General features: G+C 37.7%; 1 protein-coding gene across 3 annotated transcripts in view; it reads left to right on the top strand.

The window, feature by feature from the left end:
• Window positions 1–27,472, top strand: part of LOC136864446 (glycylpeptide N-tetradecanoyltransferase 2) — a 298,318-nt gene that overhangs the window by 39,330 nt on the left and 231,516 nt on the right. For 2 of the 3 annotated variants that reach the window (XR_010859313.2, XM_067141450.2), the window contains exon 2: window positions 5,110–5,211. The exons of the other annotated variant lie outside the window; for it this stretch is intronic. Coding sequence is in view for 1 of the 2 variants with exons in the window: in XM_067141450.2 (XP_066997551.1) it covers window positions 5,110–5,211 (102 nt within the window). In the remaining variant the exon portion in view is untranslated. The remainder of the gene's footprint in view (window positions 1–5,109; window positions 5,212–27,472) is intronic. 3 annotated transcript variants of the gene reach the window in all.

Below are 27,472 nucleotides of genomic sequence, written 5' to 3'. Positions count from 1 at the left end.
TAATCAAACCCAAGGCTATCCGAACACTGGTCATATCACCAAGGAGCAGGACACCACCATGGAATAATAATAATAATAATAATAATAATAATAATAATAATAATAATAATGTGCTTAACCATCATGATAATAACCTTATAACACACCCTTAAAATTCCGATCATTACTAGCGAACTGGGCGACAGAGCTAAACATCCTGGTGGCTCAGCTGTCAGCACTTCTTATCACGCTAGGCTTGACACGTGCCATGTGGCATCCGCTTGGAGATTCCCGCGGCCTGTGAACAAAAGTGGGAAGTCTTAAACTATACTCTCTTTAGTAAACATCCACCAGTTTGAAGACCCTCCTTTCCAGGTTATGTTCTGGCACCCTGGTGTCTGATAAGGGCAATAGCTGAAGGAACATTAAGCACATTACTTTGTATGGTGTCAGGAAGGGCACCCAGCCATAAAATTGGGCTTAAACCATGTTTAGTATCAACCCTAAATAATCACAATAAGACCTGGAAGAAGAAGAAGAAGAATACTGTGTCAGTACCAACAGGCTGTGACCTCTTTCTTCTCTCTACCGGGCGAGTTGGCCATGCGGTTAGAGGCGTGCGGCTGTGAGCTTGCATCCGGGAGATAGCGGGTTCGAATCCCACTGTCGGCAGCTCTGAAGATGGTTTTCTGTGGTTTCCCATTTTCACACCAGGCACACATCCTTAATTAAGGCCACGGCCGCTTCCAACTCCTAGGCCTTTCCTATCCCATCGTCGCCATAAGACCTATCTGTGTTGGTGCGACGTAAACTCTTAAACTCAATTCATTACTCATACACTGATCGATCATAGCTACTCAGGTTATCAGACTTCATACAAATTAAAATTGCAGGACTGTTGGCCCCAATATTCCTAGACTCAAAAAATTAAGCTACAATATAAAAAAAAAGGCTACTTTTTCGGTCCATTCTCTGTCTTTGATATCAGGATATCCCTGTTTCAGTTCATGGAATGAACACTTTTTCTTTACAATTTTAATCTAATTCTTATGAAAATATTAGACAAGATATGCTTCCTTTCCTTGCTTCCATGAATATAATTTGCCAGACTGAAAGGCTCAGGTGGTAGAGCACAGGCCTTCTGACCCAAGTTGACTAGGTCGATCGTTGCTCAGTTCAGTGGTTTTCAGAAGTGCATAAATACCTCAGCCTCATGTTAGTAGATTTGCTGACAGTTAAAATAACTCCTTCAGAACAAAATTGCAGCTCTTCAGTGTCTGCAAAAACCATAAAAGTAGTTCGTGGGACATAAAACCAATATCTTTGTTATTTAAGTTAGCTATAACTTAATTTGTAGATTTACATATGTTTGACTGGATACTAACTTTGTTTTTTCAATATAGTTAAAAGTTCAGGCATGACCTGAAGGTTGCCATGAATTCAATAAACAAAATTGATGTGACAGTGAATACTTCCATTATGTTGTATCTTTGATTAATAATGTTGATTTGCTATTGGTACCTACATTTCATATGCTAATAGAGCCATACACTAAAACATTCTCATCTTTTCAAGGAGAATGGGCAATTTTTGCGTTCGAGTTAACTTTCAAGACACCAGGCCTAAGCTCAAAATTGCTGGGATCATCTTGTCAACCTAATTGTGGAGCAATACCGCAAAAGTTGCATATAAATTCATGCTCGTATTCCATTGAAGTACATGATTTCTGGTTCCTTACCAAAAGTGTCGCATGTCACGTTTGTATTATGTGAACACCTTTTCATTCCACATTTCTTTCTTTCTTAATCTGCTTACCCTCCAGGGTCGATTTTTCCCTTGGACTCAGGGAGGGATCCCACCTCTACCGCCTCAAGGGCAGTGTCCTGGAGCTTTAGACTCTGGGTCTGGGGATACAACTGGGGAGGATGACCAGTACCTCGCCCAGGCGGCCTCACCTGCTATGCTGAACAGGGGCCTTGCGGGGGGATGGGAAGATTGGAAGGGATAGACAAGGAAGAGGGAAGAAAGCGGCCGTGGCCGTAAGTTAGGTACCATCCCAGTATTTGCCTGGAGGAGATGTGGGGAAACCATGGAAAACCACTTCCAGGATGGCTGAGTTGGGAATCGAACCCACCTCTACTCAGTTGACCTCCCGAGGCTGAGTGGACCGCGTTCCAGCCCTCGTACCACTTTTAAAATTTCGTGGCAGAGCTGGGAATCGAATCCGGGCCTCCGGGGGTGGCAGCTAATCACACTAACCACTACACCACAGAGGCGGACCATTCCACATTTCTACTGTGCAAAATTTATTGTAAATTACAATGCAGTTTAATTATATACACAAGCTACTTCTGAATGGTGCATTTTGGTTAATGAAATTGCCAAGTTTCATGCATGAACTTCAGAATTGCAAGAATGCACTGCCTAAAAAGGTATAACGTGAACTGTATGATTTCACATAGCAATGGGAATGAAATAAAATCCACATATTTATTGGCCTTCCATTTAACAGTAATGTTTGTAAATTCTTTTACTTGCATCTGTTATTCGGTCTTACTTATTGGGTAAGCATATTGTGTGATATTCTCTGATACTATCAGCCAATGACAACTATTTTTGGCCCCTTAAAACAATGATCATCATCATTATTATTACTGAAATATATGGCCATTAGATTTTATTTTATTGCTTCTATCCTCCCAATGTGTTAGTATGTCCCTCATTATCGTCATCATTGGTGGATCCAAACAGTAGTCCCCAAGTAGGTATTTATATCCCTCAATATTTAATATTATTATTAAAGCGTCTTTATTGTGGCGAAGTTAGGGCTCCCGGCCCTTTCTTACACTTAACCACTTCATGTATATACAATGTATATTTTACATAAAATTTAAACATATGAAATCTTTACATCCTAAAGTATAACTAAAGCAACTAAAGTATCACTAACTAAACTAAGGTGAGTAAAGTATAACTAAATTATATACAGGAACACATTGCAATAAACAACCATATTCACTCTCATTCATGCATCCCATTCACACTCAAGAAAGACTGGAAGTGCTTAAAAGATGACGCTGGCAAAGGATTTTAAATTTTGTCTTAGATTTAGCTTCTCTGATGTCATTGGGGAGTTCATTCCACCAGCTCGTGGCGGTGATCGTGAACGATCTGTTGTAGATTGCGGTTCGATGCACAGGAATTTCTAGCGTACAGCCTGACCGGGTATTGAACAGGTGTAGGGAACTAAGGTAGCGAAATCTGGTGGATAGGTAAGGAGGAGTGTTTTCAGAAAGCACTTGATACACCAAAGTAGTTGCATGGAGTCTACGTCTGCCATTCAGTCGTAACCAAGATAATTGTGTATAGAATGGGGTTACATGGGCGTATGGTTGTATGTCGAATGCATACCTGATGCATGCATTTTGGGCACGTTGCAGTCTCATGCTTTGCTCGTTATTGATATCAATAAAAACTGTATCACAGTATTCGAGAATTGGAAACAAGAGTGATTGAATGAGCTTTATTTTCAAGGACCAAGGAAATATATTTTTAAACCGCTTCAGAGGATGCAGGCTTTGATATACCTTTTGGCACACTTTCATCACATGTTGCGACCAGTTCAATGTTTCGCTTATAGCCACACCAAGATTCATAACTGTTTCACAAAATGGAATAATGGTATTGTTTAGTGCAACAGGAGGAATTTCATATTGTTTTAAGACGTGTACGTTTTTCGAAGTACCAATGATTATTGCTTGCGTTTTAAGAGGATTAATTTTGAGATTGTTACTCAATGCAAAATTACTTATGAGACTGAGTACATGCCGTTAGCTCTGAGTAGGAGAGAGACTCCATTCTTCCTAGGATTAAATGCACATCTTAAAACATCCTGCTGGCTTTGTCGGAGTAATGTCACAGGACAAAATATATGCACATAATTTATTAACAAACTGTTTATTGATTTCATCTTTGAATTAACAGATCAGAACCAGTTTAAAATATTTTTCCTTTTCCTGGTGGTGAAAAGAACAAGGGGAAATACAAAACAATTCATTCTTTTATATTTATTATGCATTGGAGATTTTCATAAGTCATAATCATCAGTTTAGTGTTGTCACTTTTAGGATCTTCGATTACCGCTTCAGCTGGTCCCAGGTATCAGCCGGATGAATGCTGCAGATTCTCAGGTCCTTGTTAAGTGTCATGCCATTGTTACTTGGGTCTGCCATGTGGTGGTCGTCCGTCGATGGCAAGGCGATACAATATATTGACAACTGTTCTATGTGCTGCTCGTAAGACATGGCCAAACAGTTATAGTCGTCCTTCTTGCATTTTTCCTTGAATGGGTGCAGTAGCAAACTGCTGCCTGAGAGTGTCGTTTCGGGTGTGATCCTGGAGAGATATTTTCAGTATGTGTAGACATTGAAAGATTAAATGAGTTTATGTTCATCTCCCTCTTTTGTCTTGAATTATATCATGAGTATATCCATTTCTAGTGCCTTTGTTGTTGACAATTTTTACATGATTGATTGATTGATTGATTGATGATGAAATGCATTTTGAGACAAACCAAAATGTAGTTAACTTCATGATTTTTAACTTTTAAGTAAAAATTGTGGTTACATGGAAGAATGTTGAATATTATTAAAACATGTCCACATGTCTGGATCAGTGTGATGGTCAAGGGTCATCATCGCTGGTTTTTCACTAAAGGGCCTGCAGTTGAAATCCTGGTCAATGTGAAAATGAAAAAAAAATAACGTTGCTTTGGCTTAGATTCCATATAGATCTAAAATGTTGTGGTCACAGTATTAATAATTGATTGTGCAGAACTATAAGCTTCCTTCCTTCCTTCCTTCCTTCCTTCCTTCCTTCCTTCCTTCCTTCCTTTTTACCTATATTCCAGTTTGCTTACTGGTAGAAAAGATTGTGTTTATAGTTTCAACTTTTTATTTACGGGATAGATATTCATACTGTTCTGCCAGTTGTTTTATAATCACATTTATTTTGATTTGTGCTACATTGTTTATCAATTTATTTGTGTTTATCACTCATGTTTACTTTTTATTACCATCATCATCATGTTTGATTTCTTTTGATTTTCTTTTTCTTTTTTTTAATTATTAGAGAAACGAAACTCAATGAATCACCTGCGCTGCAAACAAATGGAGTGGATCCTATCGTTCCTTCTAGCAGTTCTTCAGACTCCTCACAAGGTGGGGTTACAAGGTGTGTCGTTTTCTTCAAGTTTGTGTTTCTTATTTATTTTTTGTCTATGATGGGCATATTGAAGGGGAAAAAAAATGCAGAATTTTATACCTGAAGTTCTTTACACTTTGATAGATTTGTCACAAGCATGACCATAGTATGACTCATAAGTCACATTCAACTCTTAGAGCCTTTATAAACTAGTTCACTGCTTAAAATGAAATAAATGAAAATAACTGTAAATAGGAACTAGAAAAATCTATAGTTTATTTTCTATATTGTTACCGTCAAACAGTTTGAGTCAAGCACTATGTTGCCTTTGTTATTGTGCATGTTTATTGTTATCCAGCTGCCAAATGTCCGACTGACTTCCTATTACCATCTAACATGGAAGTATTGAGCTTATTGTGTGACATTGACGATGCTGCAGTCTGTGTAGCCAACAGTAAAAATATAAAATAGAAATGTAGAAGACTAAAGTTATGTCAACTTGGAAGAAACTTAAGAAGACTTAATGTCAGGTTTAGAATACAAAACTGGAGCAAGGTGGTGTATTCTCCCAGGATGGTAGTAGTAAATTAAATTGAATCAAGGTGCAGCCAAGCTCGCGGATGTGATCAGTGGTATTCTGTAAGAAAGATGTCGGCTCCCAGATGAAATTATCTTTACAACAGTCTATTTTCAGACTGACCTTGCTGTACAGGAGTGAAGGCTGGGTGGATTCAGGATATCTTATAAGTTAGAAGTAAGAGACATGAAAGTTAACGAGAACGATTGCTGGTACAAACAATGGCAGTAGGGTACAGTGAATGAGTAGATAAAGGCTCAGATAGGAATGAAATCTAGGGATGTAACTGTGCACATGAACTGGCTTTGATTTGGGGGAGAGGGGTCATTTCAGATGAATGGAAGAGTATAGGTTATCTACGAGAATAATAGAGTCTGTTATAGGGTAAGAGAATTGGGGGGGAACCAAGGTGATAACGGTTAGACTAAGTTTTTAACACTTTGAGATAATATCATATGATATAAAACTTCATTATGATCTGTATTGACAAGTATGCAACGTTAAATGGGGTAAGAGTGGGGTCCACCTATTCAATATGTAATTATCAATGACAACATAACTGTATTTTCATAAAAAATTGGCTATATTCTCAATAATACATTAATGGGACTAGTTTTGACCTTATTTCGAGGTCATCTTCAGTCGTTACATAAACCAAAATTAGCATAATTAAAAAACGCTGAAAAACACAGAACATCTAAAAAATGTAAGTAAAACAAGACACTTTGAAAAATCCACGAGTCTCCTGTGCCGTTGGTAAACATTTTTTTAAGTGACACCAATGTCCCCGAGTTATTGTATAATGTAAATGCTATTTAGTGAAGTTAATATTTAAAGTCAAATGGTGCTGTTTTGTTTAAGTTGTAGCCATAGGAACCAGTCATAATCTTGACTTACATTGAGTGGATGTATTTAACAAACTTGAAAATTGGCTGAGGGGGATGTCTACAAAGCCAAAACTGTGGAACACAGTGGTCCAGTAGATGTTTGTTGACTGTCACAATGGATCAATTGTATGTTGTCCAGAATAGATGTGTGGGGGGGGAAAAAAAAAAAAGAGAGAGAGAGAGAAAATCAAACTGCTGTTTGGCTGAAGAAAATGAAAATATGTGTAGGCCTATTATACAAGACTTACATTCCCCCCACCCCCCAACCACTCTCACACAGCTTTATGGGTGTCTTTCAACTGCGACGAAGTACACCACACTGAGCGAAGGAGGGGAAGCTGTAAGGTTATGTAGGAGTGGTGAGAGGCTGGTCGGGATACTGGAGCTTATATTCATATTGGATTTATGTTTATTATAGACTGTAATGATTGTCTAGGGCTCTGATGTTTAAGACCTAAAAATAGCCGAAATAAGCAAGTAAATATGACCTCAAAAGTGACGAAATGTGACCAATGTTATGAAATGTGATGAAAACATTACAAAAAAATGACCCGAAAACCATTAATCTAAATATGGCCATTTTAAAATAAGTTATAAATCGAAACTGATATTCCTTTGATACATATTTGTTAATTCTTTATTCTTACTTTCATATCAATTTTCTGAATATACATGTTCAGCAGTTATTCAGTTATTGTCCTAGATTCACTTATCAAACATTTGTGAATACATACCTATATAAAGTACTAAGTTCACTAATATTATCTGATCACACAGCATTTTAAAAGGCAAAAATGTTTGCACTCTTCATTGGAAGTTCAATATACGAGAAAACTAGAAATCAATCCATTTTTCAAAAATATTTTGGAACGTTTAAGCTCAGATTACACTAATATTACTCATATGCGTTTTAAGTTTAAATTGAGCACCACGAAACAAATTAAGTAGATTTAAGTAGATGTCTTTCGATACATTATGGTAGGGTGGCAGGGCAAATAGTGCAAACTCACATAACATTTTCATTCTTCTCCGCGGGTGGTAGTGAAGTGTATGACAAAATTCATCTTCAAAGCGTCAGGCACCAAAGACCACCGATTATCACTTAACACATTCTTGTAAGAAGAGAAGCTCCTTTCTATGTCACAAGACGTTATTGGTGCATATTTAAATAATATGAAATCACTGCTGTCGAGTATGCACTCATCCTGAAATGTACTGGTACTTTCTCCTCTAAGAACATCATTTATCTTGCACACACAGTGAAAACCATCACTTTGATTAAGCACGCTTTGAAGTTTCCGTTTTACACTGAATACATCCATGAATTTCTAAGCTAGCAGCTTCTAAACGAGCAATTGCACTCTATATAATTCAAAAGTTTGACTTAATATATGCCAGACTTTGACTAACTGTTTAAAAACGATTCCTGTGCAATCTTGATAGAAGAGGCAGAGTATTCCACTTGTATTAACTACAGATGTGATACAGAAAAGCAGTTTTGTGAATACTAGTTCTCATTCAGAAAGTTGACGATGATTTTGCACAGCTACAGCTGTCACCAAACTGCCGAAATATGTCATTTCGAATGGAAAATTCTAAATTCCCATGGAGGGAATTAGATATTTTTCACCAATAGAGCATGTCGAAAACATATCAGATGTAAGGGTTTTCAGGCGTTTGCTCTATTAACCAGCGTTTCATCTTACGTCTGACACTAGACTCATCAGAGTGGGATGTGTCAGACCCTACCCACTGACGCTGGGGTGTATGCAGGTGAACTAACAGTGCTTTCATTCCCCACCCTGAAGGGGTGGGGCAGGCCACCTAGAGGGTAACGCCCTCTCTCTGCCACTTATATCTCTAGCAATAGACGTCACACTCAAAATCTCATCAGATGTCATCGTACTGATATAAGAACTTGTTTTAGAGAAATAATTTTTACTTTGTATTGTTATGAATGAAACAGCACACATTCAAACCAATTCTTCTTCTTCTTCTTCTTCTTCTTCTTCTTCTTCTTCTTCTTCTTCTTCTCCTTTAGCGTTTGTCCTGTCTGGTGGCAGGGTCTGCTGTGTCAAACCAATTAAATGAGATAAAATGGCCTGCATAAGATATGTTAGCATGGAGAGCTGTATCAAACAAGCCTATGGACTTGGAAGTGAAGCTTCCATGGTTGTAGAGTTATTTATTTCTTCCATGTTGAACCATGTTGTTTTCTTTACATTCCATGCAGTTTGCCGACTTTTCAAATACTGCCCAAAAATAGAACTAAATAAGTCTATCGACTGATCACATAAACATCACACACGAAAAATAAAACTAACGCTGAACGTGATCTTAAGAATACTCATGTGGCATGAATTTGAAGCTGGGCTGAATGGCTCAGATGGTTTAGGCTCTGGTCTTCTGACCCCAACTTGGCAGGTTCGATCCTATCCTAGTTCAGTGGTATTTGAAGGTGCTCGAATATGTCCGCCTCGTGCCAGTAGATTTACTGGCACGTAAAAGAACTCCTGCGGGACAAAATTCTGGCACCTCGTTGTCTCTGAAAACGATCAAAATGTAGTTCGTGGAACGTAAAATCATTACAGTGGATCCTCGGATTACGAGTAACTTGGTCTAAGAGTGTTTTGCAAGACGAGCAAACATTTAAAATAAATTGTTACTTGATAAGCGAGTGAGGTTTCGCAATACGAGCGTCACGTGTACGTACGTTTCCACCTCCCCTGTGCCTTTGTTTTCCCCTCCCCCTGCCACTCTCTTTCCTGGGAAAGTGTGTGTAATCATTTCCCGCGCTGGACTTCAGTTGGTGTGCCTCGCTCGCATAGTCAACACCGTACGAGTGTACGTGTTTTGTTTCTGTCATTAGTGATATAACTGTTCTGCAACGATGGGCCCTGTGAACGAAAAGAAGGCTAAAAAGGAATTCGGTCGGACGAAGGAGATGATTACAATGGAATTTAAGAAGGAAATGATCGAAAAACACGAACGAGGTATGCGAGTGGCTGATATCGCGAGATTTTATAACAAGTCTACGTCTACAACAGGAGGAGGTTATAGAGATCTCGTCCGAGGATGAGGAGGAGGAAAAGTCCATGGAATCTCTCACTTCAACTGAGATTCCCTCACACCAACAATGATTCTATTGTAAGGTAAAGTGCAGCTTAATTGTTTTACGTTATATTTTGTTTTAGAAACGTTATGCGAATGAATGTTTTTGTGGGCTTGTGTTGTGGATGAATCATCCGAGTTTCAATAGTTTATGGGAAAATTTGCTTTGATATACGAGCGATTTGGATTACGAGCATGTTGCCGGAACGAATTATGCTCGCAATCCAAGGTTCCACTCTATTATGAATTTGAAACAATAAATCACATGTGATAAATTTCATTTTGATCCGTATTGACAGTTGATTACACGTTAATAAAGTCGGAATGGGTTTCTAAGTATACTGAATAGGTGGACCCATTCCTATTTTATTAATTTGTAATAAATCACACATGTGATACATCAGGACAGCTTGACAATAATTGGCATACTTGCTTTTGAAAGGAGGTTTTGAGTAGGAAAAACAAGTGTGTATGAGAGTGGGCGGGGAGCGAAAAGTCAAAAAGTCAGGTCCAGGAGCTGGCACGATGACAGGGTAGTTTGGCAGGTGTATTGAAGGTCGCATTTGAGGGGGATAATTCTAATTTAGAATGTACTGTAGCTGTTGCAGTTTGTTGTTATGGATTGTAATTGAAGCAATATGAATGACTAATCAACTCGCGCCCTTACTGTAACAAATCATACTGTACCTATTCCTGTACTTCCTGTTTAATTTCTTTTGAATGTACTATTTCACATTTAGCCTATTCTTCTGTTTTCAAATGTTCCATTCTTTTTGGTAAATTTTGGAGAGCTGCTGATTTTGCAACATTTATTTTGCAAATGGGATATTTTCGCTGGTGGCAAAATACATATACAGGATGGTCGGAAACATTGTGAACCGGGTATAAAAGCATTAGAGGAAAAGCCATCCATCTAATTTTTGATTAGAGGGTTGATCATAATGATAAATAATTTGAAAACAATTATTAGATATCCCATGCCGTTATTTTATCAACTCCTGAACTTGGCCAATCCGATCGCTTCACAGGCAATTCTAAGTGGGCTTCATGTCTCGATGTTGCTAAATATGGACATGGCTTAAGACAAGCTTGAGTACCATGCCAAGAAATCAGCTTCAAAAACATCGTGGTTTCCAGCGAATGTCACCGTAGCATACTTCTTATAGGGCAATCTTGTCAGCACGGAAGTCTGCGCTCCAATCCCTGCCCTGGAAAAGTGTATTCCCTTACCTGGTGCTCCCAAGCCCGTCTTAAGCCACGTGCAGATTTAGCAACTCCCGCCTCGCAAAGCTCGTTTGAATTCGCCCGCAAAGTGATTTGATTGGCTGACTTCAGCAGTTGATAAAATGACAAACCTCTAACGCTCATACACCCGGTTCATTTTGTTTCCAACCACTCTGTATACATATTTACATATACCATACTATTCGTAATATTGTCTTTTGCTGAGTTCTTACTTTCTTCTACCATAACTTCATTCTACACTTGAATGAATTCACATCTTTTGGGAATTCACATCTTCTGGGAAAGGGTTGAATATGTCCTTTAGTAAGCTGTTCCATTCTCTTTCCCTCTTCCCACAAATGAATATTTCCCCAGTCATTGTTCCATTGGTTTAACCTTACTTTAAACTCATGATCGAATCTACCCATATAAACACCTTCAGTCTTTAATCTCTTTCCATTATCTTCCAAAGCACTTCACCTGTATATGCCAGGCACATACCCCCAATCTTGCTTTTCACCCTCCTTTATGTTAAACTTTCCCACCCAAGTCTCCTTGGCATGATACTAACACTGTTGGTTGTTCCGTGGTTCTCCATCACATACCTAGCTGCTTTCCTCTCTACCTGTTCCAATCTTTTATTAAAATTTCTGGATATGGAACCCATACCTCTGAAGCATACTGCAGTTGAGGTCTTGCAAGTATTAAATATGCCATCTCTTTTATCCCTCGTGCTTGCTCCTTTTTAAAATCATCATTCCAATGTGCAGTGACCTAAATGCCATTTTGAGCACAAACCCTATATGTCTTTCTCAGCAAAATTTACCACCCCCTAAAGTGACCCCTAAGTACTTGTAGTTATCTTCAACATTTATCTTTTCCGTAGCCATTTTATAATTGCCCACTGCCCTGCTCTACTTGTTCCCAAAATTAACTTCTTGACTCTTCAACATTAATTTTCATCCCATTTCTCTGAATCCAGATAAGTATTTTGTCCAGATCCTCCTGCAATATTTTACAGTCATCTAAACAGGTCACTCTTCTGTATACAACTAAATCATCTGCAAATAGTCTGATTTGTGAGTTCAATCCTTCTTGTATATTGTTCACAAAAATGAAAAATTTAACTGCCCTGCACTACACCCCTCCCCACTTTCTGAGGTTCTAATGACTACTCATCTACCCTTACCCTCTGCTTTCTGTCCTTCAAGAAAGCTTTCATCCACTCTACTAACCTCCTACTATGCAGTCCTGTTTTTCTCATTTTCTTGATAAGTATATCATGGTTTATTCTATCAAAGGCTTTAGACAAGTCTATTGCTATTAATGTAGATACTAAGGCACCTCTGAACTGATGGAAGGAATGCCAAGGATGAAGTGCAGCTTGTATTTGACGTAATTGTAAAATAGAAATGATATTAAAAGATTTGTTCTTAATTAACATTATTTTATTTTATTTATTTATTTATTTATTTATTTATTTATTTAATGTTAATGTGAATATACAGACTGTATGCCCAATTACATTATTCACTCATTCATTGATACCATACAGTAAATAAAAACAAATTCAGTACTGAAAATGTAAGGGGGAAAATAAAGAAGAGAGAAACAAAATAAAAAGGAAAACATATCATAGAGAAAAGCAACTGTATTGTAGAATCATAAATGACATATGTATCCAGATTTAATATTAAAGAAGTGGAGTAAGTTGGTAACTTGATTGAGTAAATTATTAATTGTGCAATACTAACCATATAAATGTACGAAAATTCATACAAACCATATGTACTTTAAGTTAATAACATACATTATAATATTAAAATACGCAACTGAATGCAACTTAAATAAACAGGCATAAGTAATCAGATGCTCCTCTTTTCATCACGGCCTACTACTCATGTGAGCTTTTTGTTTCTCAACCAGTGTTTGTACCTTTATATCCAACTTTTTACATCTGTGATAATAAGCCCAGATCTGATGTGTGTTCCTTTTAAGAGAAGTTCCTCCCTCCTACAGCTCACAATATGTAGTAAAATCAGCCTTCAACTAAAAAGGAACTTGAATTTTCCAAAGATCAACACATCAAGGACTCACTCAACTGCAACACTGGCATAATCCAAACATCATCAATGTGCTTTCAGTCTCTTAAGATTTCCAAATCATGTTTCGGTTAATTTCTGTATCCAATTTTACATCTGTTAACTTATTTTGCATTTTTAGCATATTAAAAACAGCTAATGTCCTTTAATCGGCATTTTGACAGATTTGTTAGCAGAATCACACAGTGTCTTTTTAAAGTGTTTTAATGTATCCCTGTTTCATTTTTTTTCTTTGTCTTTTAACTCTGGCTGATGATGTCCTAAAGTGGATGAAACATCCCATTCTATTAAGTAAATGTTACTCTGAACAAGAATAAAATATTTATTGTGTTGTGAAGGTGGAATTTTTACTAAAAAGTAACACAACGCTTGTTCAAGTGACAATATGGGCAAACAGTGAAATTTGTTTCTTGCAGCTTAACTCTTTGTACTCGACTCGTATGTAGTGATGGGCAATGCTCTCTCTCTACTGACGTCACAGATCTCGAGACCAATTCTCGTGTGCTGCGATGGCACTACAAGTGTAAACTTGGTAGTATATCATAAGGAGTTATTGCATGAAATAACATTCTCATATGGAAACGTGTGTGCCGATAAATTTAGTCAAAAGCCTGGAAAAGCACTGCATGATCAACTATGAACCCCTTAATACCATTAACAAAAGTGGAAAGAGAATGTCAGTATATTAAACTGTTCACAACTTATTTGAGGTGGACATCTTAGCTGGATAGACATGCATAGCCGTGGTTTCCCATTTTCACACCAGGCAAATGCTGGGGCTGTACCTTAAGGCCACGGCCGCTTCCCTCCCATTCCTAGGCCTTTCCTATCTCATCGTCGCCGTAAGACCTACCTGTGTCGGTGCGACGTAAAGCAAAATAGCAAAAAAACAAAAAAAAGTCCTACATAATTTGTGAATAACTAGATAGGATGTACACCTACCTGGATACTAGAGGTGTGATATTCGAATTTTAGACAGGGCAAGATTTGCCTTGCTGCATATGCAACCACCATTATGCATGAGTGGAACGTGTAATCTAAAATGTCTGAATTTGCTCCGATTCTTTCGACAGGGTAGCGATGGGCAATGCTCTCGAAACTGACTCCTGTGATGCGAACTGTGTGATGCCTCAGTAACTATGAGCATAAGCTTGATAGTATATCATCAGCATTTCTCGTATGGAAACTTGTCTGCCAGTAAATTTTGTCAAAAACCTAGAAAAGTGCTACATGTTCAACTACGAGCTCATTAATACCATTAAGAAAGTGAAAACAGAATGCCAGTATCTTAAACAGTCCATGAGTTATTTGAGGTGGACATCTTAGCTGAGTAACCTTGCATAATTTGTGAATAATTGTAGACAGGATGTACACCCACCTGGATACCTCACAATTGTTGTTGACAGGATAGCTTCTGGTGATTGCAGGCTGGGCCTGATGTGTTCTTTGTGATGATTCCTCTTCAGCGATATATGTTTTTTTCAAGTTCCGGATCATCCCAGAAATATTTCTGCTGATGTATTTTACTTCATTTGAATAAACAACACATCGGGCTGTGCTATGTGGTATCACGACTTACGTTGCTTTTTGGACATTGTCTTAAAGTTGCCGTGTACAATTAGAGACAATTACACATTGCACAGTCATATACCGAGGTACATAATTATGATGCAAATACTCTGTAACATTGTAAGGAATTATTTCCTTCATCACCAAAATATCGGTAAACACAAGCACTGGTCGTATGGATATTGAATGTAGGGTCTGACAACGATGTACACCTACATTAGCTGTCACTTTCTATATTTAGCCTACTCATTCGTGTACTTACTGCTGCATACAGTGTCAGAATGCGTATACTTTATAGTTATGTTATACTGCGTCAAAATAGACCTCGGTAGAAATAAAAGAAGTGAACACCCTTGTCGCTTGTTGACACGTACTTATGGAATGGAGGAGGCCCCTGGTAGGCTCCTTGCATACTCGGCACAAACAACATTCAGCTCCATCTACCTGTAGGCCTACAACACACTGCTCGAAACACAATGTAGGGAAAATGCTCTCGAGATCTCTTGAAATTTCAGCGAGAAAAAGTGCCTGCGCTAGTCTCTAGAAATCTCGAGACCCCTTCTCCGACTGCCCATCACTACTAGTATATCTGGTTTCCAATATGTTTATTCCAGAACGGCGCACGTCAGCGGCATCATTTAAGCTTTTAGCAACTCTTGCACAGTATCATGCCTGTAAAGTACCAGTATACGGTCTGTGGAATGTATTTATTCAGTCGAGATGAGGGTCCACTGAACAGAGAGCCACATTTCATCCAGCCACACACTCAGAATATTACAAAGGACTGTGCGAAGCAGTAATAAACAGAGAAATGAAAGATGAAGAGAAACCCACTTCTTCAAAATCATTGCAATGAAACATCTTCCTTAAAATGTTTGCTTTGAGATGTTCTCTACAGAGGATAATAGTAAACAATGAAAGCATACCTAAAAATTCTTCATTTCCAGATTTTCATAATCATGTAAAGAACTTCATTTCAGTTTTTGTTCACTTTTAGTTGTAAGAATTACATCCATACTTTTCCAGAAAAATAAATACAAGCAGAGTTGTGTAACCAGACAAATTTATTCCCTTGCTGAGGGTTGAAGTACAATGAGAAAAATAAGAAGCAGTAAAAAAACAGTAATAAATAAAGTAAACTGGCAACATGACAGCAATGGGCCTATAACAAAATAGTAATGTACTACAAGATGCATTAAATTAATCCAGTGAATTGTAAAATATATCTATACTAAGAGGATGTAATTTATTATACACTGAACATGATCAAAAATAAGAGTTTTTTCTATCTCTTGAGGTAAAAAAAAATTAAAAATAGTTTCTGAATTTTACTGCATGTTTTCTGAGTATACAGTATAATATAAAGGTTTACGGCATAAATCCATATCATCTGCTTTGTTATTAATTAGTTTATAAAGGAATGCTAGCATTTGACAATCTGTCATATTATCTAACCTCTCTCAATTGAATTTTTAACAAGCTTATGATAAGATAAAGGAGGAGTGGGAACGCTAAAGGATCCAAGTGCCATTTTTTAAACTTTCGGGTTTCTCCATTGCTAACCAATCTGAAGTCTTTGCGCCAGTGCTTTGCTAACGGATTTATGTGCCCCACTTGTTCCTTGTAGTTGCTATAGTCCCTAACAGAATGTGTTAGTCCTATGTTCAGACAGGCCTGCTATGCTAGTGGATCTATGTGCCACAGCCGTATGGCACTCAGTGGTCTCAGATTGCACTAAAGTATCCTGATAGTGGTGTATCGTACAAGTTGTACCTCAAAGTATTCCAAAAAGACTTTTCTAAGCTATTGTTTAGAAGACGAAAGAGTGATACCTGCGAAAGGTGTGATTATTTAAACATACAATCAAAAGCTAATGATCCTATACATTCAGCCAAAGCCAAAAAGGCACTCGAGTCACTCTGTACAAAAGCTGAGAGTGCCTTTTCTGCATTGAAAATTATTACAATATCCAGCACATTGCCTCGCAGCCAGCATTGCACCATAGTTGTGGATTTAGGAAAAGATTTCCCTTTGTCTAAATTGACACATATAGCAACATGTATTATTTGCATAAACTCTCTTCCTGTAACTTCAAAATTCACATTACGAATATGAACTATGGCATAATGTGTGTGGTTTACTTCCAAACAGAAAAATGAATCTTGTTGTATGATGTGACAGTTGCTCAGGCCAAATAAAAAAAATTGAATATTAATATTTGTGTGCGTGTACTGTACATAGTAGAACGGGATATTTTCAAGTCAGTTGAACATAAATTTCTATTGTCTGAGCACAGCTTTTTAGTTGCCAAGCGGAGTGTCGCTCATGTAGAGAAACTTGGTGAGACAGCCAAAAATGAAAGTAATGGAAAATCTTGAAAATGTGATCAAGCAAGCTAGGCATACAAAACCTTTCAGAGTGTTGCAAATGTATGACCGTTTCTTTGACTTTGAGAAAAAAGCTTCTGAGTGCATTGATACAAAAAATCTTGGTATCACTCAGGTTTCTTTGATCAAAATAAGCAAACAGCAGCCTGGTATTGTGTTCTGCAAAAAAAAAAAAAAAAAAAAAAAAAAAACCTTTTCTGATCTGTGTGATTGGGAGAATTTTCATGCACGGAAGAAGGGCAAGACAATGAAAGACACTGCAGCTGTGGAATTGGAAAAACTTCCAGCTATAGTTCCGTTGGCACTAAACAAGCAAAACGGTCATTACAAGATATTAGAATCATTCTGTATTGATGGTTTTCACTTTACAAAGGAAAAAAATTTAATGTATCTTCCTAATTCAATACAAAAATTGTCTTTCCACCATTATTGATTGCATGGATGAAAACAACAAGGACTTCTTCCAACAGCTGTTAGCTCAACAAAGTCAATGCTCTCTCATGGCACTTAGATCTATTAGCTATGTCAAAACCTTTTGTACTTAGATCTTTCTGCTCAGAAAGCCACATAACTTTTTTCTTTTGGAAGATAAAAAAACCTTTATGCTTGGCGATGCTGAAATATAAATATTATATGCCAGAAAACTGAATCTTAATCAGGCTCATTATGGTTCAAGTCATTATGATACAGGTTCTCCACCAATCAGAGTTCAGATTTTCATTATGATACAACTGTTTGACCATTTAGGTAAGGATAGCATCGCACCTGCGCTCAACGCACTAGCTTCGCACTTGTTTTCAAAGTCAAACATGCCGGACACACATATTGACATCAATGCACCTTCTATTTCCAATATTCCACAACCACACGGCACATTCCTGCAAATTCACTTCACCAACTGTACAATAAACAATTTGTATTTGAAATAAAGCTAGGTTATGATAACCTTCTATCAAAGCTTTGAAAATATGACATTGACAAGGTCTCTGATTCAATAACCCAGCGCATGCGCCCTGCGCTCTGTTGAGTAAACTCAACTGTCAAGCGACATCTTGATGGAAATTTATGAATATTTAAAAAATAGAGTTATAATTATCGTTCATAAACACACAGTCGTATGAAACTCTGCTATAATGGTAATTAAAACACTTGTATGGAAATTATAAATAAATATTAATTTCACACAAAGATGTGCTGCTTAAATTTTACTTTTGGCACATAGCACCTTTAGCAGTTCTAGTCTTCAAATATTGAGCATATTCTCCACTTTGAAATACATATATTTTAAGAACTTCATGTGGGATTCTCTCACTTATAAATTATGTTTTTCTTAGTGGCAGGACACCAAATAATGGATGCATCTTCCAAAGTAGGTCTTACTGGTGCAAAATATAACAAAATAAATATAGATTTTTTGCTGAAATTCCATGTGCTTCTTATTATGTATTGAAGACTCCTATATGCCTTTTTGACAATTTTATCTATATGAGATACAAAACTCAAATAATTAGATATCAATACCCCCAAATAATTTTCATGTAATTCATTTTCCCTAATTGAACATAGAAAAGATATTACATTTTTTTCTTCATGAAAATGTGACCACCTTACATTTTTTTACATTTAATGGTAATTTACATTTCTCACTCCATTTCAGCAGTGTGTTCAAATTATCTTGAATATTTATACAGTTATAAATACAAGTAATCGATCTATATATCAGCATCAGCAAATGGTAATATTTTAGAATATGAAATATCGGTAGGAATATCATTAATAAACAATAGAAACAATAAGTGCCTCAAATTCCAGCTTTGAGTTATGCCAGAATTACCAACAAAATTGTAAGAAACTATTTTTGAAACTTACAAACTGGGTTCTATGTTTCATATAGTAAACTAATAAAGACAACCATGACCAACTTTATCAAACACCTTTTGAAAGTCAGTGTAAATAACATTTTGTACTTGTGACTGATTGTCAAGTTTATGGGACAGAAATTGCACAGAGTTACACAGAATAGTTACTGTAGATCTTTTTGGCATAAAACCATGTTGATTTGATATAACTGGATTTACATGGTTAAAAATCGTACTATACAAAGTGCTTTCGAATACCTTTGCTGGTGCTTATATTACGGTCACTGTAGTTGCTAATCAAATTTGGCTTACTGAATTTAAATATTAGAATTGCATTAGTATGCTTCCACCTGGAAAATGTGAATTCTTAGTAATATTCAGTAATACTGGTACTGTCAGTGAAGCCACCAGAATCTCTCCGCAACCTTTAAGAATATAGGGAGGAATACCATCTGGGCCTGCAGATCTTTTTTGTTTTAAGCTGTTTATAGCTGTGTTTGTTTCATTAGACTTAATTAGTTGAATCTGCAAGTAACTTTGAGTATTCAACGTGACATTGCTGTCATTATGTATCATAATCCGTGTTATCTTTGACCTAAACCAATTTGAAGTAATCTGCAAATGCATTTATTATATCTTGATTTTGGTTAAATTTATTCCCACCCTATTCCATTTGAACATTACAGTTTTTTTCTCTTATTGTTTATAAAGTTTCAAAATGTCCTTGTTTTTGAGGTTATTCTCTTGTAATATTATCTATATATTCTCTCAATGCAGCCTTTATATCCTTTTTTTTAATCCTAGATTTAAGTGTTTTGATGTTGAATCATGTAATATTCTGATGTGTTTTTTTCTGAACTTCTCCTTCTGTTTCAAGTTACCAGTAAACCATACAAGATATCTGCATTTTGTATCTTCAGGAACACATTCAACAGTATAGAACTAATACTCTTATAATACAGGGTCTTTATTTATGCTTGGTAAGGACTTTCTCGCTCGACCTTGGCCGCCAGTGATGGTTCAGTTGCTGGCTTACCGCGCATGCTTATGTACGGCAGAATACGGTGCTCAAAATCATTATAGAGCATTTTACTCACCATGTTTACAGTTTATGCTCAAAATCATTATCATGCATTTTACTTACCATTTTTACAGTTTACGCTTAAAATGTTCACCATGCGCTGCCAAACATAATCGGCATCTCCTAATGATGTTTTCGGTTACTCTACCAAGTTCTTCACCACTGATGGATGCAATTGCAACTCTTATATTGCCCTTAAGTTTAGTGTGTGAGGGTTGTTCCCGTAAACTACATTTTCTTAACATTCCCCACAAATAAAAATCACATGCCGTTAAATCTGGGCTACGAGGGGGAAACAGATTTTTACTTATGATCCTCATACCAAACATGCTTCAGTAAGGAGATAACGACCTTTACGTCTATTTTTATTGTTTACTGAACCTGTACGTTTGAATCTCTTGGCCCAGTTGTTTTATTGTCCGATTGATAGGAATGGGTCTCCCTGGAAATTTCACTCGAAACTTTTGTCTTGTCGTAGCGCACGATTTTTTGCACTTAATGTAAGTATTGTGCACATATACACGTTCACGTAACGAATATTTCACATACATTACAGCACTATACACAATCACAATAAAACACTATACAATATGATATAGAGTACGCAGTAGCTTCATTCTAATATGTTGTAACACCCTACTATCTTGGAGCTCAGCTCTCAGCAACTGTAGAAAGTGCTGGAAACCGCTCGCGCCAGCGGCCGGTACCGGCTTGTCATCGGCGGCCATGGTCGAGCGAGAAAGTCCTCGCCAATCATAAATAAAGACCCTGTAGTAGTAATAATAATAATAATAATAATAATAATAATAATAATAATAATAATAATAATAATAATAATAATACCGTGTGGCCTCCAGAGAGGCTGGTACAGGTCTATTGATTTGACCCCGTAGGCGACCTGTGCTTCGTGATGAGGATGAAATGATGAAGAAGACAGCACATACACCCAGTCCCCGTGCCAGGGGCATTAACCATTTATGGTTAAAATTCACAACAAACCCAGGACACCTTTGACCGAAGGCAAGCATGCTAACCATTTAGTCATGGAGCCGGACAATTCTCTTATAAAAACGGTCAACAGCTTCATCAACATGACAATCATCCATACCGTCCCATTTAAAGTTTCTCAGCAAATTATACAATATCTGAGATAGTGTTCTTTATCTATCTACTGTACTTTTAGTGGCTTTGTTAGGTTATGACTAATGATGGCGGTGTGGGTGGTGGTGATTTTTGTTCTAAGAGGAAGTACAAATAATGCAAGGTGTAATTCATCTTTAGGTACATACTTCGTAAAATATGCAGCCAGTGTATTCCCTTGTGTAGGCATTCTGACAACATTAACTGTTCGTGACTTGACTTGTCACTGTCCTTGTCAAGTGTTCTCTCTCAGATGATGCAAGCCACATCACATAGTCTTCAGTCTAGTCTAGTCTATCATGTCAGAAACGGTGGTGACTTTGAAGCTTCTGGAGACAATATTTTCTGGTATGAGGTTCCATGCAACCATAATTCGCTTGCACATTTGCAACAGCGAAGGTTTCTTCAGTCATCCAGTAAGTGTATTTTCATGGAGCTGCATCTCTAGTCACAGTAGAAATGCTGCAGAAGAGTCCTGAAAGGCACTTTAATGGAGATGTCAAGTGATATCATACCAGTCATTCCTCCTGGTATCAGAACCCTGTCATATTACTTCTGCCTCATCTTCACTTTTACATTTTCTATCAAATATGATCAGAAATTGTCCATCACCAGCATAGATTGCTGGCATAGGAATGCACCTGAACACCAAAACCGCACCAGCTTCAACCAATCTGTGTAAAAGTCTCCTAACATCCACCATTCTCTTGCACTCTAACCAAATTCCTGGAGGCAGAGTTTCCTTTGGCATTATTTTCATTTGAAAATGACATGGTAGTGGTTTGAGGCCATGAGCGTGTTCTTTATTTACCTACTTTACCTTTACATACTTTGTAAAGTATGCAGTATCCGTCCACAGCAGCACTGCACTCACACTCCGACAGAACTCGTACAATGAACTGAACTGAACTTGCTCACCAAGAGAGCTCAGCTCAACCCAACTAAACTCCACTGGCAAGTCTCGCCTGTCTTATATAGCTGGAGCAGCCTAATCTGGGTACTTCGAGAAAGGAGAAACCTCCAGAGTCCTCTTGAAAGTGAATTCTCTGGACACACCATCCAGATCCTTCTCACACAATGTGTTCCTACATTACGGAACACTTCTGCGTTTCTGGTCCCACATTTCGCAGTGGTCTTATTGCCTGCCTTATACATGTTTCACCTAACATGTCAAAGAAAATGGGAGTTTGATCAGTATTATTACATGATAGCAGAGTAGATAAATCAGCACAATTGGCAGCATTTACTTCTAAGATTTATTGACTATCTTCTAATAATTATTTACACACAGCAAACAGGCACACACATTACACTACACAACACACCAGTTACACATTTCACACACTCTTTACTATCAATGTTCAGTCACTCTAATTGTTCACACTGACAGTTACAGGCTAAACAACTACACTACACACACTTCTGAGCTCATGGTCTCAATCACTCCCACAGTCACCCTCCCTGCCGATATCACAGTCCTCCTTTCACAGCCCCCACATGACAGTCTCACAGTTCAGTATGATGTACACTGTCCGCACTTCCCCGTTGACTTAATTTGCTGTCCCATACCAATATCCAGTGTTTTCTCCTATGTCGCTCCAAGACATGATGTTTGCTACACAGTGGCTGGCCCGAGAAACTCCTCCACAGCAACAGAGAGAATGAATGATCACCCCGTTTCACTAACAGACTGCCTCCTCAACCCAAGCTGTATCCGTCCACAGCAGCACTGCACTCACACTCCGACAGAGCTCACGCTATGAACCGAACTGAACTTGCTCACCAACAGAGTTAAGCTCAACCCAACTAAACTCCACTGGCAAGTCTCGCTTGTCTTATATAGCTGGGGGAGCTTCATCTGGGTGAATTCTCTGGGCACACCGTCCAGATCATTCTCATGGTGCCAGAGACCTCTGATGAGGTAGCAGAGCAATGAAGACAGCAACGGCTGAAGTGCTGGTCAGTGCACACCCAGCTCTCTCCTGGTTGGTTTGCTGCGTGGAAAGTAGTGAAGCCCCAACTTAGTGATGTCACTTGCCGTCCAGTCCAGCCTATGCTGCTCCCTTCCATGACTTATGTTGATTGGCAGAACCCATCACAGTATTCCCATGTAGTAGTCATGTGAACTCCGTAATTTTACAACATGGTCTCTGTAATGCGAGCAGTTTCTTCTGGCATGAGTTTGGAACCTGCTTTGCTATCGATGTTCATATCTGAATTATAAGATCATCATATCATGCCATGAAACAGCTTGCACAGCCATAGCATCCCTTAAATTCACTATAAGGACTCTGCATGGGTCTGCTATTTTGAGGCTTTCAGACTGTTAACATTTTCACAAATACTGAAAATCCGACTGTTCATATTATACAGACATTTTCAGGAGATTGGCTTCTAGCTAAAGATTTGCCTTCTCCTAAAAACTGTGTCAATTTTGGGATGTTCTTCCAAGGGCATCCTTCGTTTGGATATATCTTTGTATGTTTTCTTCATCATTGTCAAATTTCTTCTCTGTTTCCATTCTGTTGCACATAACGCGCCACTTGTAATTTAAACTTATAACTCGCCATGGGTCTGCCTTGTCTATGATTAGTACCCATAATGTGAGGCACACCACAAGATAGTACGAGTCCCTGTGATTAGCACACCTATGTGAGGAACACCGTAGGTTTGCGTTGCCTTTAAATGATGCCGCAATGTAAGAAACACCATAGATCTGTGTTACATGTGCGCATTACATTACCTGTGAGTAGTACCTTAATGTGTGGAATACTGCAAGTCCACTCTACTTTTGATAAGTACCGCAACATAACGTATACCATGGTTCTACTTTACTAGTGATAAGTACCGTTATGAGGGGCCGATGACCTGGATTTTGGACGCCTTTAGACTACAAGCATTAACGATTCAGTTTTGTGCTTTAGAAGCAGTCCCTTGGTCAGTAATACTATTGTTTAACGCTAGTTTCTAGGAATGTGGGGCATTGCGGGTCAGATCCACTGATTGTTTTAAATTCATATCCATCCATTCATTCTTCATCATCACGTTTTGAATTCTGGCCATTGTATGATTTTGGACTTTTAAATTGTTAGTATTTCTCATTTTTTACCATTAGGGGCCGATGACCAAGATGTTAACATTTAAACTCCTTTGTAACTGATGCAATTATGCTGACAATATTTAAAATTGATCATTTAAATAAACGGTATTAACATTTTAATTTAGAGCACCCAATGACTCAAACACGGATTAATATTATGTAACTAGCACATATGTAGGTTATGTTAGCCGGGCGGTCTATACAAACGGTCTTACAGAGAACAGTTTTATGTAAAAGTAACTCTTCTTCTTGGCTATGATCGAGTTGTACTGAAGTGTCTCTATGACCATATTTATAAGCGAAAATATGCACAACTTGTGAATGCTTTACATATTGTGCACATTAATGCAAAATGACTTCAATGTCCTTGTAATATTACAATAAATGTTTCTTTTTTTTTAATTTAAAATTTGCTTTATATTTCACTGACACAGATAGGTCTTATGGTGGTGATAGAATAGGAAAGGCCTAAGAGTGGGAAGTAAGCAGCCGTGGCCATAATTAAGGTACAGCCCTGGCATTTGCCTGGTGTGAAAATGGGAAACCATGGAAAATGATCTTCATGGCTACCGACAATGGGGTTCGAATGCACTATCTCTTGGATGCAGTAAATGTTTCTTAAAGGTTAGCATTTAAGGAATATGTTCTATAGTGTTTTTTAAGGAATGTATTAATTTCAGAAATTTCTGCGATAACCTGCACTAAAATTTACCTATAATGGGACCATTTCAAAATATGAAGAATTGTCACCACATTAAAATGCAAATATCCTATAACAATTGGCCATATATTTCACGTTAGAGAATAGAGCTCTCTAAAACATTATATATTTCTGTTTATAGACTATCCATTTGATGGCCGATAGGTGCGGAAATTCCACTTAAGAATGGGTTCTCGTAGTACAAACTACTTTGTTGCATTGACAGCACAATGCTGTAGATTTTCGGCCCTCCAATCTTTGAAAATCCAAATGGGCTCAAATACTTATCCCCATCCTCTTTTTGTGTTAGTTCTTGAGGTGGGTCATGTTTGTTGAGACCGTTGTTTCAGTGCAAGTTAATTTATGATCCTGCAGTTAGACTTTGGTGAGAGAAACTCATAAAACCAATTGTCTCAAAAAAATATTCCAGCCACCAGCGCATTGTTTTACACCCGTTGTAGACAGACGGGTCCTGCTGCTGTTATTTCCATGCACAATTCATCCAGTCTTGCTGTATTTTCCCATTTTCATTTGTTGACAGCAGATTCCACCTCTCCCATGGTGATTTCATTTGCAGATTCTGTCTCCTCACATTGTACTTCTGCCATCTTGTTTACACCCCTTCTCTTATTCAGGAGTTAGAGCAAACCTTCCACCTTTTTATCTTGTCTGGTTGGGTTGTTATCTCTCCCATTTTCCCTTTTACCTGCTTTGTGTAGAGTCTTTTCTCTTCTTTATTAGAAGTCCATATGAGGACCACACTGCAAAAAGGATGAGGATCTCTTTTAAAAAGAATGTATGTTGGTAATGGATAGCTAAGGATCGTTAGAAATTGCATAGGGGTTGTTCTACACTAGAAGGATGATGGTTTTGCTATTATCAGGCTTTGAAATACTGTAATGTTATACTTTACATGAAGGATGAATGTCCACTCAACTAATGCAACAAGGATGGCAGTCAATCCAGCAGGTTCACAGTGCACTCAGTCTTTTGGGTTTGTGTACCTTCCAGTATTTGCTTTGACTACTGGTCCAAATAAACTTGTGGAAATAATGATGAGTTTGTCAGTAGCTTAAATAGCAAAAATAGTGATTGTGTACTTTGTAATGAAATGAAATCCATAGCCTGTTCCAGTCATTCGACCAAGTCAGGAATGTAATGAATGAAGCCCCCATGTAGCGGCGAGGATAGGAATTGTGCCAGCTCCCGAAGCCTGTCCCATTCCCCTGGGGCAGTGATTAATGAATGATAGATGAAATTAAATAATATTGGAGAGTATTGCTGGAGTGAAAGATCACCGGGAAAACCGGAGTACCTGGAGTAAAACCTGTCCCGCCTCCGCTTTGTCCAGCATAAATCTCACATGAAGTGACCGGGATTTGAACCACGGAACCCAGCGGTGAGAGGCCGCCTGAACCACGGAGGCTACCCGTGTACTTTGTAATGTTTTATATTTTTTTTGTATAAAAACTAACAAAGTAAGTGATATGAAGTGTGGATTGACAGTACAACATTTGACATATTTTCGATATGAGATGAAATTCACCAATTATTTTACTATAGTCTGAAAATGAAATGAGCTGACACAATTCAAAAAAAAATAATTACCTAGATATGTACAAAAATATTGCATGTAAACATATCAAAAAGTGTGTGTTTGACATATACCTGTTCAGTACTGTGCAAGGTGCAGATTTCCAAATAGTGGCAAAAGAATAAATCAATATTGATCATGAATTAGGAAATATAAATGCATCTGAGCACACAGGACCACTGTTTTGCAGCGTAGCTATGAAGTAACTGACATCATTTGTCTCTTAGTCATAGCAGAAGTTTTGGACACAATGTGAGGTAATTTCTGTCTATGAATTTTACATATTCTTATCAACAACTATAACCATATCAGAACCACAGTTCACTGACATTTTTCATTGTCACTTGTCTACAAGTAATGGAATGGAATATGTAATTGCATTAGAATCTAGGCTTTAATTATAATACAGTCATTAACTTGACATTCCTTCTACTTTTTCAGTAGTGATCCTTTCCCATGGCATTGCATTTAGAAATCTCAGGTTTTAATGAGAAAGGTTTCATTTATATAGAATAGATTTTTTAAAACACTGTCTGGCTCATCAGCTGAATGGTCAGCAAGGTGGCCTTCGGTTCGTAGGGCCCTGGGTTCGATCTCCAGCTGGGCTGGGAATTTTAACCATGTTTTGTTAATTCCTCTAGCTCAAAGGCTAGATGTGTGATTGTCTTAATACACACGTTCATTGATACACAACATTTCACACTACTAAGAACCACAGAAACATGGGTTACTTAGGGTTGGTATTAGGAAAGGCATCTGGCAGATAACTGGGAAAAAGTTTATTCTTATAACACCGCATTTATGCACCTATAAGCTGAGTGCATGTATGGCTGCCCCTATTTTTAAGACTGCAAATTTGAGGAAAACATATTTTTGTTAGAATTTTACATAACTGCTAATGCAGTGAGCTCGCAGTTGCAATCAACAGTATTCTGTAAGAAGAAAGTCAGCTCCCCGATG

The sequence above is a fragment of the Anabrus simplex genome, chromosome 2 (genome assembly GCF_040414725.1).
Source record: "Anabrus simplex isolate iqAnaSimp1 chromosome 2, ASM4041472v1, whole genome shotgun sequence".
Lineage (NCBI taxonomy): Eukaryota > Metazoa > Arthropoda > Insecta > Orthoptera > Tettigoniidae > Anabrus > Anabrus simplex.
This window is presented reverse-complemented; position numbering and strand designations above follow the sequence as displayed.